This window comes from Carcharodon carcharias, chromosome 8, assembly GCF_017639515.1.
Source record: "Carcharodon carcharias isolate sCarCar2 chromosome 8, sCarCar2.pri, whole genome shotgun sequence".
Lineage (NCBI taxonomy): Eukaryota > Metazoa > Chordata > Chondrichthyes > Lamniformes > Lamnidae > Carcharodon > Carcharodon carcharias.
The window spans coordinates 159,459,961-159,475,574 of NC_054474.1; the positions used below are offsets into that span (position 1 = coordinate 159,459,961).

General features: G+C 44.1%; 1 protein-coding gene across 4 annotated transcripts in view; it reads right to left on the reverse strand.

Moving 5' to 3' along the window:
* LOC121281088 (transforming growth factor beta receptor type 3-like) overlaps positions 1–15,614 on the reverse strand; it is a 163,882-nt gene that overhangs the window by 99,810 nt on the left and 48,458 nt on the right. For 3 of the 4 annotated variants that reach the window (XM_041193745.1, XM_041193744.1, XM_041193746.1), the window contains one exon: positions 13,602–13,715. The exons of the other annotated variant lie outside the window; for it this stretch is intronic. In XM_041193745.1, coding sequence (XP_041049679.1) covers positions 13,602–13,715 — 114 coding nt within the window. The remainder of the gene's footprint in view (positions 1–13,601; positions 13,716–15,614) is intronic. 4 annotated transcript variants of the gene reach the window in all.

Consider the following 15,614-nt stretch of genomic DNA (forward strand, 5'->3'; position numbering starts at 1 on the left):
GAATACAGAGCAAAATTTAGATTTGTGGTATTCAGGTTTTTTTGAATATCACACCACAATTATTGTTCTTCATTTCACATCAGACCATCTTACACTATAAATTTTGGAAAGATGCCTGTCACTCAGATCACAGGCACTGCCACTCACCCTGCTACTCAGATCCTTCCTGTACAGTAGTCTACACCAAAAAAGGCGTCAGTTATAAACAATGAAATTCCATAGTCCAGGAATGTTGCCAGCAGCATGATGAAACAGAAGGAAAGTGATATAAGAAAGGAAGCAGTTTAAAAAGAAGTACACTAAAGAGGTTTGTTTGATGAAAGTGTTTCCAGGAGTATAAATATGGGGTATAAGTATGGGGTGTGAATATGGGGTATAGTAGTATAGTGGTTATATTACTGGGCGAGTAAGCAGAGGCTTGAACTAATAATCCAGAGAATGAGTTCAAATTCCTAGAGAATTTGAATCTTTTTTTAAACAAACTGGAATAACTAACTGGTTATCAATATAAAGTGTTAAATTGTTATAAAAAACAAACTGATTCATCAATATCTTTCAGAGAAGTAAACATGCTGTTTTTACCTGGTGTAGCTTAGATGTGACTCCAGTCTACACCAATGTGGTTGACTCTTAACTGATCTAGCAAGCTACACTATTGTAGCAGTTCCTAACACTAATCCTTTCAAGGCACTAGGGTGGAGAAATAAATGCTGACCTTGCTAATGATAACTACATCTCAAGAATGTATTCAATAAGTGTCTGTGCCTAGGTCCCCCAAAGGCACCTTCCGGGAAAGTGTTCCCCAATCCCTTCAAACTTTCTGCTTAAGCCTCTCCATAACAATTTCCTCATCTTGAATGTCCCTGTTACCACCAGATCTTGGATAGTGTACCATCTCTCCTTGGTTTCAGTTCTGTACACTAAGCTTCAATGCTTGTGGCAAGCAGCTGGCTTGGCTGCACTGCCACAATATCACACATGACTACCAGCTACACAGCCTAGGCTCATTCCACCTCTGTACTGTCCTTTGAGAAATCCTGAGGATATGAACAGCACCTTATAAATGGAAATTCTTTTTTCTTTTCCACACACTTAATTTGTTTCATCCTCCCTCTCTTCTCATCAAACTCATCAGGAGTTAAATTGGGCGATGTGCTGCCTGTCTTTCAGGTATTACACAACTACCTAAGACCTAAAATGACACCCAAGAGGCATGTGCACACTTTGAATGAAAACTGTGCAGCGCACCATCTAGGTATATTTGGCAACCCGTAGAACAGGGTGACAATGATGTCAATCAGTTTGCAATGCAGATTTGTAGTGTTAAAATCTGCATGGGGAAACGATAAATCAAAATACTCATTTACTAAATGGCCCCTAAATGAAGAAATTACCAAAGTTTCAGATTTTGTAACTTTTACTTTAATACGAGACAGAACTGACACAAATTAGCAGGCAAAGGATACTTCAAATAAAAAGGTAAATTTAACTTTAAATAGTCAATACAACAAAGATACATCTTAAGCAAAACAATCACAAGGACTAAGAGGATGCATGGAAAAGAGTCTGCACCTGAGCATGACAGCCTGAGTACAAAGTCAGAACTTTACTACATGTGGGAATTCAGTGCAGAGACGGAAAGAATTTCTCCTTTGTATATCTTTTTTCAGCCCCTAGTAGCTGGTGATGCTTCTTTTGCCTCTAAGGGTGTGTAACTTTCCATTACTTTAGTTATGTTAATTAACAACTATTTTGAGGGGAGTTGGTAGGGTAGTGGTATTGTCGCTGGACAAGTAATCCAGAGACCCAGGATAATGCTCTGGTGAATTCCACCACAGCAGATGGTGAAATTTGAATTCAATAAAAAAACTCTGGAATTAAAAGTCTAAGGATGACCATGAAAACACTGTCGATATTCGTAAAAATCTAATGTCCTTTAGGGAAGGCAATCTGCCATGCTTACCTGAAGGGCCTACATGTGACTCCAGACCCGCAACAATGTGGTTGATTCTTAAATGCCCTCTGAGCATTCAGTTCTCAAGGGCAATTAGGGATGAACCAATTTTTAAAAACTAATTAAATAAGGTTAGACAGACATGGCAGTCATGAGGTTGTGCCGTGATTGCAGCATGTGGGAATCTGGTGAATGCACGGCAATCCTGGACAATCATGTGCAGTAAGTATCTGTAAAATTGTGTAACTTCAGCTGCTAGTTGCTGAGCTGAGTTCAAGTTGCAGACATTGTGGGGCATCAGAGAAGGGGAGAGTTACCGGACACTTTATTCCAGGAGGCAGTCACATCTCTTAGGTTAGGCAGAACTTTAGAGTTGGACAATGGTCAGGGACAGGAGGGTTTGACTGCAAGTCGGGCTGGGTTGAGAAACTAGCACGTAGTGATAAAGGAGCCTCTGCCCCTGACTTTGACCAACAGGTACAAGCTACTTAGTGCCTGTGTGGATGAGAAGAACTGAAGAATTGATGAGCAAACTGACTGTAGCACCGTAGTGCAGGATGCCATTCAAATGGAGGGGGCAAATAGGAACGTGGTAGTGGTGGGAAACAGTATAGGCAGGGGTATAGGTACAGTACTCTACTGCCATGACCAGGAGCTCTAAAGGTTGTGTTGCCTGCCTGGTGCCAAGCTTAAGGACATCTCTTCATGGCTGGAGAGGAACATGGAGTGGTAGGGGGATGATCCAATTGTCATGGTCAAGGGGGGGAACCAACGACATAGGTTGAACCAGGAATGAAGTTTTGTTGACAGAGTTTGAGGAGTTATGGTCCAAATTAAAATGCAGAACATCAATGGTAATTGGAACAGCACCTCATCTTCCGATTAGGCACTTTACAGCCTTCTGGACTTAACACTGAGTTCAACTACTTCAGATCAAGAACTCTCTCCTCCATCCTCACCCCGTTTTGATCTCCGTTTTTCCAATAATTATTATATATTTTTTATTTTATTATATATATTTTTTTCTTTTCCCACCTATTTCTATTATTTTAAAAATGTATTTCCATTTATTGTTTTATCCCCATCTTTTAGCCTGAGAGGTTCAACAACATACTGACCATTATGACATGCACAGCTCTTCTGAAGCCACCAGGGCCGTCTATAGACCAAGGTCAAATGGACAAAATCCCCTTTGCATGCAGGATGGTCTCTCTCTTTTTAAAGATAACACCACCATCTATTAACACTGGAAAGAACATTTTGATCAATACTTCAATGGTGAATCCACAGTGGCAGCTGATATCCTCCAGGTTATCCCCCAGTACCTTGTGGTTAAATCCATGGGTGAAGCACTGCAACTGCAACAAGCAATCAAACAAATGAAAAACAACAAAACCTGTGGACCTCATCCCAAATTAGGTTTTCAAAGTTGTGTGGGCTTTTGCTCACATCAAGGCTCCATGCACTCATCCTACAGATTTGGGAGGAAAAGGAACTCCGCTTCTCCACCCTTCCCAACTCCCTGACTTCAGAAATGCAGCAATAGTAACTATTTTCAAGAAGGGTGATAACTCATGCTGTGCAAACTATTTCCCCCTCGTCCATAACAAGGAAAATCCTGACATGCATATTTCCTGTGGCTGAGGAAATTCTCTCAGAGGCAATGGCGTGGCTTTAGATCTTCCACAGGAACATCTCACATGGTCTTCGGTGCTAGATAAATCAAAGAAAAATGTCAAGAAGACCACAAAGAACTCTTCATTATATTCATCGATCTGATCAAAGCATTTGATTCAGTAGTCACGAGGCTCTGGGGATTGTGCTCCAAAGATTTGGGTGCCCAAAGAAACTTCATCACAATCCTGCAATTGCTCCATAACCATTATGACTGCAATTGTAGATTGGGAAAACTGAAACAGATGCCTTCAAAATTCAGATCGGGGTCAAGCAAGGCTGTGTGATAGCCCCCATACTGTTTACAATCTGACTGTGGCTATTCACCTCATCAAAAATCAACTGTCCTCTGGTGTCAGTATTAAACATCACATAGGTAGAAAACTCATTGCACTAAGTGCGGTAGTGGGCATGATAAGCGGTGTTCTACTTGCCAGCTACAATGGCATGTTTCGTGCCACGTCATCTGCTTCCCACTGCATTAATTATGCATGCACAGGAAACACGCGGATCATGGCGGGCAGCCCCTGATATGCCCGCCCTGCCGTGAACTCACTGCTTCCTCATTCCGGGCGCCATATTTAAACGGCACCCGTGCAGAGTTTTGTCAATGTCTGCAGCCCAGGACTGCCAAAGAAGAGAGAGATAGACCCAAAAAGGAAGACAACTGCACCCAAATTCAGCGATGCCTCCCTGGAATGCCTGCTGGATGCAGTCGAGGCTCACTGTTATGTCCTTTACCCCCATGATAGCTGGAGGAGGTCCAACAACCTCACCACTCCGACTTGGCAAGCAGTAGTCAGTGCCTACGCAGCACAGAAGAGGTCAGCCACCCAGTGCAGAAAGTGAATGAATGATCTCATCCGTGCCACCAGGGTAAATCAACCATCTCATCACTCTCAACTCACCCGCTCACCAGCCCACCACACACGCTGCCAGCTCAAGGTACATCGCCACTCACTCTCTCACACACACCTCCACATATCCATCTGGCCTCATATCCTCTGCAGATCACATCCTCATCCCGTCTATGGTTGCACTCACCACCAAACAAATCAGACAGCCTTGTCATCAGCCATGGCATGCATCCTGCTCATACTCCCCATCTGTTTTTATGCAGGACAAGCTCAAACACAATTGAAGGGAGAGGTCTCAGATCAGGGGTGGGGTAGCCAAAATCAAGGTCCTCGCTTCCCTTTGAGAATCGAGCTGGCGGGAGAGGATGTGGACCATGCCTGCACTGACAGTGACGTGGGCGGTGCACACATAAGTGAGGGTGCTGCACCAGCTCATTCTTCAGGCAACCATGCTGTGAGTGCATTGTCCTGTTTTAGAGTCCCCTGCCATGCACTAACTATCTCTCCTTCCTTTCATGGGCACCCCTGGAAAGCACCCAAGGGCATCCACAAGCACACCCTCAGCTCCAGCCCCAACAACATCCCAGATGAGGGCACATAGAAGACCCATCACAGTGCTCACTTCCAGCATCGCAGAGGCACACACCTCAGTGGACCTATTCTAGAATGGTTTCAGGGTCACAATTTGTGAGCACAGCACACAACCTGGTCCACAGCAGACGGAGGCAGGGACATCCGAAGTTGCCGGACTGTTGGAGGCCAGGAATCTGTGGAGTCTGAGTCAGATAACGAGCCTCCAGACTCAGTCCTAAATCAGTTGCTGGAGCTGCAGCAACAATCATGGGAACACCAGGAAGGGATGTCAGTTGCATTCCTCAGATTGTAACAGATGATAGAGGAGTCCGCTTGTGTTCAGTCTGAGGTGATAGCGCCATCATGCCAATGCACCAAGGCCAACACTGGTAGCATGGCAGCTGCCATGGAGACCTTGGTCCAGGATATAGATCCTGCATTGCAGCAGGAGCAGCACTCCACTGCTGTAGCCATTGGTGGCATCCATCAGTGGCTAAGCAAGAGACAGATGGTGCACCTAGATCTCACTCCAACAGCCCCTTCTCCTCAAAAGATCAGCCAGGGCTCTCGGGCATCCATAGAAAGGAGGACCAGCAGCTGCACACCCGGGGCCATCCACCCAGGAGACTCCAGGACCGTCAGGCCAATCTCAATCCCCTCTCCCTGTGATTCCATCACCTCTAACTCCACAGGCCGAGTAAGGTGGACCTGCCCCTCAGCAAGAAATGCAAAGCAGCCCAGGGCCCTCCACATCTCAGCCCTCCAGAGGACGCCTGCCAAAGTAATCACAGACCTCCGCCGTGGATATCACGGAAGCACCAAGTGCTATATATATATATATATATATATATATATATAGGCAAGTTAAAAAAATTAGGAGCACAACAGTGGCACAGGTGTTCACAACATGTATATAATGTTCACAAATGTAAACAGAATCGCACTCATTTCACATCTCCTCATGTATGCCTGTTTTTATGATGAGCCGTGTTGCTGTCAATCAGGCATGATACCATGGACCCTCCCCCCACTTATTGCAGATGTCGCTTTCATGAGCCTCTCATCTATGTAGTGTGCTTCCATATCACCAGTGCTTGGCCCTTTTCCTGATTATTCTTGACATCAGTGATGTCTTGACTGTAATGTTAAGTTACTTGTGGAGCGAACCTCGTTCATATATTTTGCAAAGTCGTGTTATGTTTATTCTTGGCTGTGTAAGACTGAGGCAGAGGTGTTCTCCTATCTCAGCTGCATTCTTGAAAGATGAAAGTGTAGTGTACAAGGGCAGATGTGTTAATGCATGGGGAAGGGTCATATATTGTGCAACTCCATGTGCTTTCTGTTTTCCGTCAGGGTTTTCATGCTATGGGCCCATACTCAGAACTCGTGTGCGTTGCTGTCTGCCAACTGCATTTCTGACTTTCCTTCTGATTTTCTGGGTATACATCTGCTAAGCTGACCAATAAGTGAGAGGACCTTGCCACCTCAAGGTGCCAAAGTTCTGCCCCTCTCAACCAGATTATTGCCCTGGAAATCAAACATACAACCTTGAGCGTTTCTCAACCTGTAATTGTATAGATTCCAGCCACAAGGCTCTTGTCACAACGTTGGGACGCAGCAGTTACACCGAATGCATTGTCCTGTTGCTGGAGATGGATCTCCGCGAGGAGCTTTGTCAGATTGAAAACATACAGCTATAAGCCCAGAGGCTAGTGGAACAGCTCCAGGCTCTTGTAGGCTGCAGCTGCGACTGGGGTGCAGGAGATATGCTTGAATCAGCAGCACTTTCTGACATCTGATGCCAGGGCTCCCTCCTCCAGTTAGCACCTCATCTCAGGAAGGACATGTGCTCCCGAGGCTTCATCATCCTTCAAAGGATCAAGGCAACATGAGCTTTATGTGTATAACTATTCACTCTCATGTTGCATTGTTGAAATGAGAGGAATAGCAACACTGGTGTTCATGTTGGCCCATGATGGAGGCCATTTGTCCAAGAGGCTACTTACTACAATTAGTAATCCTCATGGAATCTGGTGACAATGAGGGCCTCGTGCACACAGTTGCTTTGTCTGGTTTGTGCTATGGCCTCTTCCCCTGCAGCCTTGGCTTCCTCAACCCTTCGATGTCTTCGATGTGCAGCTCCTCCATGAAGATAGCTGGAGCCACTGGCGTAGAAGTTGAATGTGGCCATTATTTCCAGAGCCACTGCCAATGAATGCCCTCTCAGTCCCCATAGCGCCAATTCCTGGAGAATGTGGTAAATGTGAGTCACCAGATCCCTGGACATGTGGAGGCACTGGTGACACTGTTGCCCTCTCAGCTGCAAATAAGATACGCGAGTTCCATACACCCTAGTCTTGCGAGCTGCCTACTCACGTTTCTATGAGCCTTATCCTCTTGGGCTGGAAGGGGCCCTGCTGGCCCTTGGTCTGGATGGTTTTGCTCCTCCCTTTGGCAAGCCAGGCGCCTCTGTCGCAATCTTCTCCTTTTTCTCTCCTGCCTGTATGCAATTATGCAGGCAGCAATAAATCCAGGTTCCATCTTCCTGTTGGGCTCCTCTCTGCAGTATCAGTGATAAACAGGCAAGAGTCAGCATTAGTCTCCAAAGGTCCTCTTCCTGTCAATGAATTGTCAGTGAATGTGGGTTCAAGTGCTTCACTTCTGTGTTGGCAATTACTTGCACTTGACATGATGGCCAGTGTGGGGTGTGTATCAAGATGCTCCCCACCCCCTCCCCCTTTACATGATCGACTGCCGCGATGTTGCTTTGGCCAGGCATTTGGATGTGCTGCTTTTAACCCAGGCACTGGGATCCTCATTCACTGCGCTCTAATTTTTAAAATTCATTCATGGGATGTGGACATCGCTGGCTAGGCCAGCATTTATTGCCCATCCCTAATTGTCCTTGAGAAAGTGGTGATGAGCTGCCTTCTTGAACCACTGCAGTCCATGTGCTGTAGGTACACCCACAGTGCTATTACGAAAGAGTTCCAGGATTTTAATGCAGGGATAGTAAAACAACTAGGATCTATTTCCAAGTCAGGATGGCAAGTAGATTGGAGGGGAACTTCCAGGTGATGATGTTCCCATGCATCTGTTGCCCTTGTCCTTACGGTCATGGGTTCGGGAGGTCCTGTCCAAGGAGCCTCAGTGAGTTGCTGCAGTGCATCTTGTAGATGGTACCCAATGCTGCCACTGTGCATCGGGGGTGGAGGGAATGACTAATACTACACTCTTTGGAATAAACATGAGGGTAAATGTTTAGTCAGGGAATGAGATTTTTTGAGGGGGGCCTGAATCTTCTCTTCTGTGAACTGTTCAGCATCACTATTCTAACATGCTTCTGGAGCTTGTCCAGTTGCTCTGGAGTTCGTTATCGCTCTGGGGAACTTCTGTGCTGCAAACAAGGGGTTAAAACAAGGAGATCATCAATTAGTGCCATTTTGTGGGATTAGTCTTGCATGAATGTGCATTATTGATTCACTTTCCTGGTTTCCTGCTTTGTCACTGAAAGGCTCCTAACCTGTCTCAGCTGTGCCTCTCTCCTCATTTGGGAATGCACAGTTCAGTTTGAGGTGAAGTGGTGGCATAGTGGTATTGTCACTGGATTGGTAATCCAGCGACTCAAGGTAATGCTCTGGGGACCTGGGTTCGAATCCCACCACAGCAAATGGTGGAATTTAAATTGCAATGAAAATCTGGAATTTACAGTCTGACGATAACCATGAAGCTACTGTCAATTGCTGTAAAAACTCACCTGGTTCACTTATGTCCTTTTGCTGGCCTACATGTGACTCCAGACCCACAGCAATGTGGCTGACTCTTAAATGCCCTCTGAACAAGGGCAATAAATGCTGGCCTAGCCAGTGACGCCCACATCCCATGAACAAATTGAAAATAAGCTGGGTGCCTCTTTAATTGAGTGCATGCACCTGCCCTCCAATACACCTGCAGAGCCCTCACTAGCAGAGTTTCTCCTCATTTTAATTCTGTGCTGCGCCATCGCTGCAGGTTGGAAGATGGTGATGCTGAGCTCTCACTGCCAGACTAGCTTGGACCCTTCCTGCGTAGGTATGGAAACCCCTCCCGTCGTTCCAGAGGAGCTTAATGTTCAGATTTCCCTCCCTCCAAGACCTCTCAATCCTCCCCCTGTATTCCTTAATCCCACCATGATTGTGGTGGATATCGGTTTTTAGCCCCTGAACATCTTGAGGTGGATGTGCCTGTGCCCCGTGTGGACCTCACCCTCCCCATCTTGAGGCCACTTACACAATTAAACATATACCTCCTCTCTCCCACACACCCTCGGATAACCCACAATGCCTTTTCCCTATCTGTAGGCTCCAGATGTTTCCCCTGACTGAGATTGCTATCTGCAGCCCAGTATGATGCCAGAAACCCCACAGACCAAGGCTCGTGATGTTACGACAACGCCCTGTGCACAACATACTGGGCATGACTGAGAATGGACTGATGTGCCCTTCCCCCTCCCTGGACTGCAACAAGGACAGTCTTTGCAAGCTAAGTGATGTAAACTGAAACGCTTCTTCACTCAGCTCTCCTGCCGTTCTGGCCCCAAGTGACTTATGTCAATCTGTAACATTCTCTCTTCCCATCCTGTTGCTGAGACCCTCTGCACTATCTGCCCAGTCACGTGTCTTGGTGCAACATTCCCCACTCATACTCCTAGTACAGCCCTAGCCCTGCAGCCTCTTCCCATGCCTGAGGCTAGTTCCCCCCCCCCTTCCCCAATATAGCTGTAGCCCTATAGCCCCTTCCCAGGCCTCAGGTCAGTTCCCCCCTTCCCAAGTGCAGCCCTAACCTTGCAGCCCATTAAAAGCCATCCATGCCTTACCGCTGGTCTGGTAGATAGAGACTTGCCTGTGACAACTCCCAAAAGTGGTGTGGTGCTGCCTGCAAAGCCTGGCACTGATTACCGCAAGCTTTGCGCGATGCAAGGTTGGCAAATGAACCTCGAAGTCATGAGCAAAGTGCAGGTTGCCAGGTGCATGTCGCTTATATTCCATTGTGAAACATGTCATAATTGCATGCTGATGTATCCTGATGATCCAGCGTTGGGAGATGATTCCAGCGAGGCGTCCTTATAATGAGATGCAATCTATTGAAATTACGTTCCCGATGTGCTGTGGCGGGAAACAAGGCCATTGAAGGCTGCAGCTCACAATCACGATTTGGTTTTACAGCACCATAAAACTGATTTTTGGCCTTTTTGCGATATTTTTCACTCCCGCCTACCATGACACCCGCCATGAATGGCAGCAGAATATCCAGGCTTTAACTTCAGTCATTCCCTTGCCAAAATTAAACTGACCGCCATAGACATACATGATCTACAGTGTCGTTACCCACTCTGCACCAGGTTTGCAAGCCATTCCCAATCTCTTCAGTTCTGCATACAAGAGACTCAGCCCATTCGTGAATATTGCCAAAACCCATACTTGATCAGGCAAATATTCCACCTCCCAAATATGTTGAAGGTGAGACTGGAAAATGTTGAGCACTTCCCATACTTTGGCAGCCACCTCTCTTAAAAGGGCACCACTGACAAAGCAATCCAACACCGGATCAAATACGCCAGCTCAGCCTTCTATAAACTATGGCAGCGAGTGTTTGACAACAAAGACCTCTGCCAAGTCAACAAAAGTCCTACATACAGAGCAGTTATTGTCACCACACTGCTGTACTGCAGTGAGACCTGGACTGCATATCAGTGACACATAAAAGCGCTAGAGAAATTCCGTCAGCAATGCCTCCACTATATCCTCCAAATTCAATGGGAGGACCATCAAACAAATGCCAGTGTCCTTCTTGAAGCCAGTTCCACAAGCATTCAGGCAAAAGTCCTGCAAAATCAACTATGGTGGACTGGACATTGTGTCCAAAACTGTCTTCCCCACAAGCTCCTGTTTTCTGAACTCTCAAATGGTCACCATTCCAGGGTAGGGTAAAGAAAACTCTTCAAAGGCACTCAGAAGCTGTCCTTGAAGCGTGGCAGCATTGGCATTGATGGGAGGAGCTTCCAACCAAGTTTCAAATTCACAACAACATATCTATTAAGTTGTACCATGCTTCAAGTCCAAATGCCTTAATGACGAGGCAGAGAAGAAAAGGAAGCACCCCACATCCACATCCAAGTAGCCCCACCGATCATTAATAACTGGTTGGAGCCCGAGATCCTGTTTCTACTTACCAGGGCTGCTTAGACTGGCCCAAAATAAATCCTTCTGCCTCATAAGGGGGCATAGTGCCAGTGAGCAGTGGTCACTCTGTCCACATCGCTGGATATCAAAGCACTATTTAAAGATCATAATCTAGTCGCCAGTTGCCAAGACTGTCCGAAGTAGGGTGCGAACCTTTCATCTTCTAACTCATGGTGAGAATGCTACTACCAAATCTTGCAAATCCTCAGACATATGCCCTGAGTCACAAATGTTTGATGTCTTTAACTGAAGTTAAATAGAGAATAACTCTGCATTCTATAATAAAACCTGTGAGTTGTAGCTGTGTACTGTCTACTGCCAGCTCTGGACTATACCACACAAACCAAAGGATTAATTGCTGAAGACTTGAGCACATCACCGGCCCTGTTAATCCCACAACCCATAACAATTGCATTTTGAACTCCTCCATGAAGCTGATTTTATTGCCATTTAAAGGACATCTTTCCAAACATCTAAATTAAATTCAGTCTTCACTTCGTAAATAACCTTCTTACACTGAAGTAATATTCTGAATTCATCTCATCTATGCAATTCAGTACTGAATTCTGGGGCAGAGTTTCCACAAGGCTGTGTAAATTGGCAGAAATTGGCCAAACCAATGCAAAATGTCATAGAATTTCAAGCGCAAGTTACATTCAGAGTTTCCCTGGTCTTTTGCAGTGGTTTAAAATCATTGTGCTGGAAGCCAACTTCATCCAAAAAATTGGCCACGGACCCAGATTGAATTAATCACCATGGCAAGTTTATGCTAATTATGCCCATATGGAGGTCTTTGAGAAGGGTCTTAAAAATTAAGACTTATTTTTAAGCACATGCACACCAACAGGCACTTATTAAAAACTTTTAAATGTCAAAAAGCTCAATTTTCTAAGAGATTAACCACTGTACACCACTAAAACTAGTAAATGATTCTGTATAGCATTTTAAATTCATTTTCAATTATTTAAAATTGGGTACTCAGAGGTGGTGGACTAGACATTCCAACTAAAATGATTATTTTTTGTGATAAATTTTAAGCTGTAATAATGAAATTGCAACAGGTTGGTCTTAAATATATCAATGGATATTATAATCTAAGAAAAAACAATTACATTCTAAAAGGCTGCACGATTGCGGTGGTTCATGCACAATTTTAAACTTTGCTAATCTTTTCTCATAACTCATCCTTTTTATACTTGTTAGCACACTTGAAAATTGCACATACACCTTTTCCTTTAATCTATCACAAAATAAATGGTGCTTCAACCCAGAGAACTGACTCTATAAAAACAGGGCAAATGAAAAATATCAAACACAAAACGAATCAGTCATTTGAGTACATTTACAATTTATTAGAAGCATCATGAATGTAGACGAACTGCAAAAATAAAGAAATAAAATTCACAAATGAGAAAGGGTCATTCGGCCCTTCAGCCCTTCAAGCTTGTCTCTCTAGAACAGAGGTGTGTAAAACCATATGTAGCTGTGAAAACTGAGTCCTATTTATATTTATAGAGGAACTTTATAAATTATTGCTCCCCAATCTTGAGGTTTATTCATCAGATATGAATACCAAGGATTTGGCCAAGTACCCCACAATTTCCATCCATTAATTGCCATTATAGTAACCAAGTCCCTAATGTTCACTATAAAGCAGATCAAAGCACTGCTCCACACCAATTATACAATTTAATAATGAAATATAAATTATTCCACAATAAGTCTAAGAAGAAAGACACAAGGGTATTTCTCTTGCTTAAGTATCATTTGTGCATCTAGGACATAATAGGTAATTTTACAAGTTCTTGTTGCTGCCCCAGCCAGCAGTTGATAAAGGGAATCAATATATATACTACACATTTTTCTGAGTACTCATTTAAAATTGGTCAGAAAATCATGTAGCATGTACATACATATCTCAAATACACTTCTGACAGGAAAGATTCCCCATTGGCAGCAACAAATCAATTACTCCTATACAGGATACAGATGGTCACTGTGCACAATAACAGTCTTTGCTGGGACAGAAGCTGACTAAAAAGAGATAAGGAAATACCATATAAAACTGAAACAGTGTATGTATTATTAAACACATCAGATACAAGGGATTGGTTTCAAGGTTATAAAATCTTGAATGTTCAAATGAATCTAATAAAGAATTGGTCAATTCCTGAGAAATTTTATGTTTAATTACAATGCACTGTATGTAGTCAAAATACATCAAACAATTATGGCGCAGTAATAATAAAACTCTGCTGCAGATCTAAATAAGTATCATAGTAATCAATACTGTATATAAATTACTGACTATATAATACTTACATAGACTTTAAGTGGCATCTTGATAGCACTCACATTCCAAACTAAATCGTGGCTGCTGTTCAGCACAAGAACTAACGTCTTATTGGCACTAATCGGCTGCACATGCAAAAATACCTGGAAGAACCAAATAACAAATGGTTAATAATCTATATAACATTGAAACACCACAGATGGATAGATCAATGCAATTGGGATAACAGATATATATTCATATTAAATAAACAAACTTAACTGACTGCATGTTGTGACACAAGCCCCATCTACAATGCTCCACCTGAAAAGATGGTGAAAACTGACTCAAAAATAATTTTAAAAGGGAGTTGTACCAGTACTTAAGGATGAAGAACTTCCAGGGCTACAAATATAGAGATATGAGACTAGCATGATTGCTTTTTCAAAGTTCCAACACAGACACAATGGGCTGTACTGTAAATGTCTGATTCTATGATATTCAGGAGGTTCTTATTTGCTGTAGTTTCAATCATGAGTTCTGAGGCTCTCAACTTCCACCCCACTTCCAATTCATTGGCTAACACAATGGTGTCAATATTCACTCAAAACTTGATTTAGAATCTTCTACACTTTTTAGTAGTCTGCAAAAGTAGTGCAAAAGCTGTGAGAGGAGGGGAGGTCCCTGACAGGACTCACTCCATCCCCTAAGACTGATCTGGTAAAGATATCATTTTGTAGAACAGATCCTGGGGCTTTTAGTAGAGAAGGATATTACATCTAGCATCACATATCTCTAACAACATGGCAACCTCTTCTGAGTACTGAAGATTGTACAAGTCAAAGTAGGCTCAATTCCTAATGTGTGGAGAATGCTCCCAACTTTCTGTAACAGAAACTCTAACCTTTGGTTTCTTCCATTTGTGAAAGTTAAAAGGGATGTCAAGTGGTTCTACTCCAGTTCATTTTAAAAAGTGCTTGACCTATTATAATTTCCAAAAATTAGGTTTTATCAATTTTTGTTCATTTTATTATATTAAAACTTGAAGGATATCATGATCTATTCATTCAACATTTGTCACAGAAAACAGATTCACATCAATCAACAACACGTGCAATCATCAAATTTGACAATGACTGAAAATACTAGCTAGTTTCACACTTTAATGTATTTAATAAGCAGTTTTATTACATATAAGGTATGGAATGTTTCATGTGCATTTTGCAAAATTGGGTCCCTCAGCAAAAATGGGATACGTTTTCTTCCATGTTAAATGCTCAAAAGCAATATTACAAAACAGCATCGACTACAGCTCCTCACACCCCGCTTCCTGTAAGGACTCCATCCCATTCTCTCAGTTCCTTCGCCTCCGTCGCATCTGTTCCGATGATGCTACCTTCAAAAACAGTTCCTCTGACATGTCCTCCTTCTTCCTTAACCGAGGTTTTCCACCCACGGTCGTTGACAGGGCCCTCAACCATGTCCGGCCCATCTCTCGCGCATCCGCCCTCACGCCTTCTCCTCCCTCCCAGAAAAATGATAGGGTCCCCCTTGTCCTCACTTATCACCCCACCAGCCTCCGCATTCAAAGGATCATCCTCCGCCATTTCCGCCAACTCCAGCATGATGCCACCACCACCAAACACATCTTCCCTTCACCCCCCCCTATCGGCATTCCGTAGGGATCAATCCCTCCGGGACACCCTGGTCCACTCCTCCATCACCCCCTACTCCTCAACCCCCTCCTATGGCACCACCCCATGCCCACGCAAAAGATGTAACACCTGCCCCTTCACTTCCTCTCTCCTCACCATCCAAGGGCCCAAACGCTCCTTTCAAGTGAAGCAGCATTTCACTTGCATTTCCCCCAACTTAGTCTACTGCACTCGTTGCTCCCAATGTGGTCTCCTCTACATTGGAGAGACCAAACGTAAACTGGGCGACCGCTTTGCAGAACACCTGCGGTCTGTCCGCAAGAATGACCCAAATCTCCCTGTCACTTGCCATTTTAACACTCCACCCTGCTCTCTTGCCCACATGTCTGTCCTTGGCTTGCTGCATTG